This window comes from Schistocerca gregaria, chromosome X (assembly GCF_023897955.1).
Source record: "Schistocerca gregaria isolate iqSchGreg1 chromosome X, iqSchGreg1.2, whole genome shotgun sequence".
Classification (NCBI taxonomy): Eukaryota; Metazoa; Arthropoda; class Insecta; order Orthoptera; family Acrididae; genus Schistocerca; species Schistocerca gregaria.
Genome location: NC_064931.1, coordinates 543497995 through 543503994, shown reverse-complemented (window position 1 = coordinate 543503994; position 6000 = coordinate 543497995). Strand labels below are relative to the sequence as shown.

The following is a 6000-nucleotide window of genomic DNA, read 5'->3' as shown; positions in this document are numbered from 1 at the left end:
TTAGTCGAGTCCTTGTCATTTCGTGTTGTGGCACTTCTGCGTGCTCGTGGGGGCCCTACATGTTATTAGGCAGGTGTATTAATTTCTTTGGCTCTTCAGTGTAGTTTGCTGATGGAGAGAAGCAGATCATATACATATATTAAGAAAAATAACGGCCTAAGTAAAGAAACCTCAGACACTCCATGTTATATTATGCCCCACTGAGAGGTCACCACATCTTGAGATATCTTTAACTGCACGGTTTTATGACAGAACGAACCAACTACAACAGGCTGTACCGGTACCAACACCTTTTCGACAGCTCCTGAGTGTGCTAGTATTTTGAAGCAAGATACATTCGTAGGATATGAATATAACATAAAACCCACCAAATACGAGCTTCATCTAAAAACTGTAGAGCAGAAATATCTACTCTATTGCAGGGGTCGTACTTCTCATAACATATATGTGAATAAGGGCACTCCCATGCAGGTAAGATCTTCATGGCACATCCTCAGTTCAGGATTACACTTCGACCATAAACTAGTATCTATGGTCGAAGGGATTACAATACCATGACAACAGAGACATCTGACGGTGCTTTCGGGCGTCCATTTCTGCTTAGTCTAGACGCCTGTGACTGATCAGTTGGTGTATAAACTTTGGTGATGATTGAGTGACAGCGTGCGAAGCGGGTTTTGAAAAGGCGGGCCATGGAACCCGATCGAGTACCGAAGCTGGGGATGGACAGTGATATGTTTATGAACTCAGACCCGGGCTTTGAAACAGTTTTTAGCGAAGAGCTAGCCGTATCAGTCGTAGAAGAGACAAGCGAATATAAAATTTACTGTAATCTCAAAGTGGAAGTAAATAAAAACCAACCGCCACCGAAGGAAAAGGTGAGAAATTTATATTTAAAAAATGCTATTGTTTACGCATTTAGAGACTGTTTACATCCCTGGAGTGTTTCAACAAACCCGAAAGCAAATGTCATTAACATTTTAAATCTTGTGACGAACTATACGGAAAAAATGCGGCAACATGTTGTGTGTAAACGTATAAGCCCCCCCAAAAATTCAAAGGGTGGGCAGTTGTCAGCATTTCTAATGATTGATGTAATTTATTTATTTAATTATTTATTCATTCATTCAATCATGGATAATCGCACAATGATACAGAGTTTGTCATCCTGATGCCATGAAAAGAATATCTCAGTACATACATACGCATAGAATATGTTTTATGGGTATAGGACACGTGGTCAGCTGTGGCCTTTCTAAAGGATACTTAAATCAGGATAGCCGGGGGCAGAGCAGACTTCATCTCGCCGAGCATGAAGCCCGCCGTAGAATCAAGTACACTGATTACAGAGTAAAACACCAAGTATAGGATTGCTAGCTGGTTTTATTTATTTGCGTGCAAGCACTAACGTTCATTCAGTCTCTTTTGAGGTGGGAGACTGCTACATAGTTGACTGGCAAGTCAGTGTACAAGATAGTACCCATACTCTGTTCATTTTTACGGTGTTTGTTGAGAGATAGAGATCAGATGGGTGAAAAAAATGAACTAGGAATGTATTTGTGAACCATTTTACATGTACCTCATGTCATTTTGAACATCATTTAAAAAAATGCAGTTCAGTAATTTATATTGTAGTAGCCTATTCTATTTTCCAGCAGGCAACGATATATGGTATTTTATTTAGTTTCTATGTTCTTATCTGCAGAAAAATTTTATTTTTGCTTTGTTGTTTATTTTTGAGTTGCTTTATCGTTCACAGTTTGTGATACGTATCATTTTTTAAATCAATTGTTGTATGCTGCTTGGAGATGAATTGAGTTTATAGAAACTCCTTTGAATGTTCTGGAATACTGGTTTCTGAGTTCAGGAAAGTGTTGAATATGGAAGTAGAGGAATGGACATAGATTTTGTGTACTTTTAATAGTTACAGCCATTGTAAGGCATGTGAGCTATTCTGAATTTGCTCATCTTTATTTTGCCTCCAGATCTTGAGAGAAAGGTTGAGTACTCTGTTTCAAGCTTTGAAGTCGTGGAATATGTAATTAAATTCAGTTTTATTCTGTCACAAGACATACCGTAGTGTCAAATTCATGTTGGAAAATGCATTTTAACTCTTTGCCGAATATGGTATTCCATGGAACTAGTACCCAGTGAGAAGAGTAGGATAGAGGAGCTCCAAAGAAGAGCAGAACATTTTGTTAAAAGTTTGTGAAAGTGTCATCGAGATTTTTAGACAACTCAAGTGGCAGACGCTGCAAGAGGCGTCCTGCATCTTTGTGTGGTTTACTGATAAATTTCTGTGGCTGTATGTTCCGAGAGGTGTTACTAGTAGTATAACTGTCTAAACTGTGTGTAGGTAGTGATTTTGTACTGCATTCTGATACTGGACTTCCGATCACTGCATAGTTATTGTGGCAGTGGTTCACATAAATTGTCATGTGTTTCTGCAATGCCCCAGTGACAAACAAGGATGAATGTAGTGTAAAAATACTGTAAAATTATTTTCGTACTAAGTGTTCAACAAATTTTCCTTTTCTATTAAAATCTCATTATGTCTAGGTCCATTTGCTTTAGCTGCACTTAAAGATTATTTTGGGGACAATATGCCAGTCTTCCTCAGATATATTATGATGATGATGATGGCCAAATAGATGGGGAAGACATTTATTTGCTCAGGGACTATCTGATAGCGATAAGAGATTTGTCGTCATAATCCAAGAAAAATAAATAGACCTATACACGGGCACATAAAATGTCTAAGGCTGTTGTTTATTAGGGTACTACAGGTAGCTATAGTTTTACTGGCGGATGATCCTGGCATTTGAAATGACTTGGGCAAACCTGGCTTGACAGAGCAAATGCCATCCTCCTGAATGTGAGGTGAGTGTCTCACCAACTACTCATGTCAAGAATAGTTGATAAAACTTGTCAGCTATGACTAGGGACATTATGTTAATGTCTGCCATCGAGTCACCTTTCGGTGCATTAATCACAGTTTTGTTGTTAGTTTGCGAAGCCAACAAATGTTAAAGCGAAACATTGCTCAGTAGCTTAGCCCAAGGTATAGTTTAGTTTGAAGGTAAGTCTGGTTGTGAGTTGGTGAAGCCAATGAATGTAATACTAAACAAACTTGGTTGTAGTGGCAGACTGATATGTACCTCTTAGCCCATTTGAAAAGAATCAATAACATTGCATTATTATCGCCATATTGTTTGTCATTTGTCATGTTTCCTAAGTTACTGGACAAAGCCACAGACTTGTATCCAACATTCCCCTGAATTCCAATTCTTTTGTCTAATTTGATTGCTCCCTATTGTACAATATTCTTTATTTATACACAGTTTGGTACTGTTCCTTCACCTGACGCATTCCACATCATTACGAAGTGTCGTATTCATGATCTATGGAACAAGTATTAATCTAATCTTTTTACACTGTCACTGCACACCCTACAGGCATTGTCTGGTGACTCCAGAACCATCAGCCTGCTGCTAAGTCCCTCACTTCACTCTGTCTGAAAAAATCAACTTGATCATAAATATGCTACTTCGTCTCGTGCACATCTCAATGCCCTACCTTCACTCTGTCTGCAAAACTGTGTCGGCATCACACATGATGTCTGAGATGTTGAGTTCAGGTGAATAACACAATATTATGCACAGTAGATCGTGCGCACATTGTAGTCTTGTAAAAAGCATTACACTTTGATCATGTAGTGTAACATGGTGTTGTAGTTATTTCCTTTTGTTGTTAATTACCACTCTTCCATTACATTATTAATTATCACTCTAAGTACTTTATAATTGTGTAGTATGCATTACTTATGAAGTATATTTTAGCTTCCCATTTACATTGATCTCTGGACACTTATTATACAACGGTGCTCCCTGCTAGAAAAAGTTTTGCATTTTTTGTTTGTTTTCCCATGGTAAATGTAAATACAGACTGCCCTTTTTCCACGATTGTGTGTGGAACTATTAGCGAAATACAAAGTAATTGTTTCCTGGTATGCAGTACAGATAGGTAGATGAACTCATAATTTTTAAGAACAATGAACTCTGCTGTTTGTTATTCTTATGGCAGTTTTCTGCAGTTTGAAAATTGTGTTCCTGTGTTACATTGTGCCTTTGATCCCCTGAAAGGAGTCCCATACTTAAGAATTGATTGTACAAATGAATAGTATGTCACCATAAGACATTGGTTGTTATAAACTGATGATAGAACCCTCAGAGCATAACATGCAGATGACATTTCTTTTTTCCATAATCTTTGTGTGTGCATTCATTGTTAGTTGACAATCAGTAGTCATCCCTAAAAACAATAGATTTATCATCTATGCTCAATGTGGCAGAGTTCTTTTCCCGCTTTGTGCTAAAGTGAATACTGTTATTTCTGCATACAGCCCAATTATAAGAATCTGTGAGGGTTTCATTTGCTTTCTCTATCACACGTTTGGCCTACGTGTGGTTCCTGACGAGGGGCAGCAGAGTTTTCAGTAGTTGCAGGGGCAACAGTCTCGATGATAGACTGACATGGCCTTGTAACACTGACCAAAATGGCCTTGCTGTGCTGGTACTGTGGACGGCTGAAGGCAAGGGGGAACTACGGCTGTAATATTTTCCGAGGGCATGCAACATTACTGTTTGGATAAATGATAGTGGTGTCCTCTTGGGTAAAACAGTCCCCCATTCAGATCTCGGGGTGGGGACTACTCTGGAGGATGTTATCAGGAGAAAGAAAACTGGCGTTCTACGGATTGAAGCGTGGAATGTCAGATCCCTTAATCAGGCAGATAGGTTAGAAAATTTACAAAGGGAAATGGATAGGTTAAAGTTAGATATAGTGGGAATTAGTGAAGTTCAGTGGCAGGAGGAACAAGACTTTTGGTCAGGTGAATACAGGGTTATAAATACAAAATCAAATAGGGGTAATGCAGGAGTAGGTTTAATAATGAATAGGAAAATAGGAATGCGTATACGCTACTACAACCAGCATAGTGAATGCGTAAGTGTGGCGAGGATAGATATGGAGCCCACGCCTACTACAGTAGTAAAAGTTTATATGCCAACTAGCTCCGCAGATGATGAAGAGATTGTTAAAATGTATGATGAGATAAAAGAGATTATTCGGGTAGTGAGGGGAGACAAAAATTAAGTCGTGGGTGACTGGAACTCGACAGTAGGAAAAGGAAGAGAAGGAAACGTAGTAGGTGAATATGGAATGGGAGTAAGGAATGAAAGAGGATGCTGCCAGGTAGAATTTTGCACAGAGCATAACTTAATCATAGCTAACACTTGGTTCAAGAATCATGAAAGAAGGTTGTACACGTGGAAGAAGCCTGGAGATACTGGAAGGTATCAGGTTTTAAATTTGACATTTCCAGGGGCAGACGTGGACTCTGACCACGATCTATTGGTTATGAACTGTAGATTAAAACTGAAGAAACTGCAAAAAGGTGGGAAATTGTGGAGATGGGACCTGAATAAACTGAAAGAACCAGAGGTTGTAGAGAATTTCAGGGAGAGCATTAGGGAACGATTGACAAGAATGGGAGAAAGAAATACGGTAAAAGAAGAATGGGTAGGTTTGAGAGAAGAAATAGTGAAGGTAGCAGAGGATCAAGTAGGTAAAAAAGACGAGGGTTACTAGAAATCCTTGGGTAACAGAAAAGATATTGAATTTAATTGATGAAAGGAGAAAATACAAAAATGCAGTAAATGAAGCAGGCAAAAAGGAATACAAACATCTCAAAAATGAGATCAAAAGGAAGTGCAAAATGGCTAAGTAGGGATGGCTAGAGGACAAATGTAAGGTTGCAGAGGCTTATCTCACTAGGGGTAAGATAGGAAAATTAGAGAGACCTTTGGAGAAAAGAGAAAGAATTGCATGAATTCAAGAGCTCAGATGGAAACCCAGTACTAAGCAAAGAAGGGAAAGCAGAAAGGTGGAAGGAGTATATAGAGGGTGTATACAAGGACGATGTTCTTGAGGACAATATTA

The 6000-nt window shown here is 38.8% G+C and overlaps 1 protein-coding gene across 2 annotated transcripts in view; it reads left to right on the top strand.

Annotated features, from left to right (window-relative positions):
- Positions 1-562: 562 nt before the first annotated feature.
- LOC126299236 (spindle assembly abnormal protein 6 homolog) overlaps positions 563-6000 on the top strand; it is a 232667-nt gene continuing 227229 nt past the window's right edge. Inside the window, exon 1 of one of the 2 annotated variants that reach the window (XM_049991022.1) lies at positions 563-878. In XM_049991022.1, coding sequence (XP_049846979.1) covers positions 693-878 — 186 coding nt within the window. In that variant the 5' untranslated portion in view covers positions 563-692. The remainder of the gene's footprint in view (positions 879-6000) is intronic. The other variant, XM_049991023.1, reaches the window with a different exon arrangement.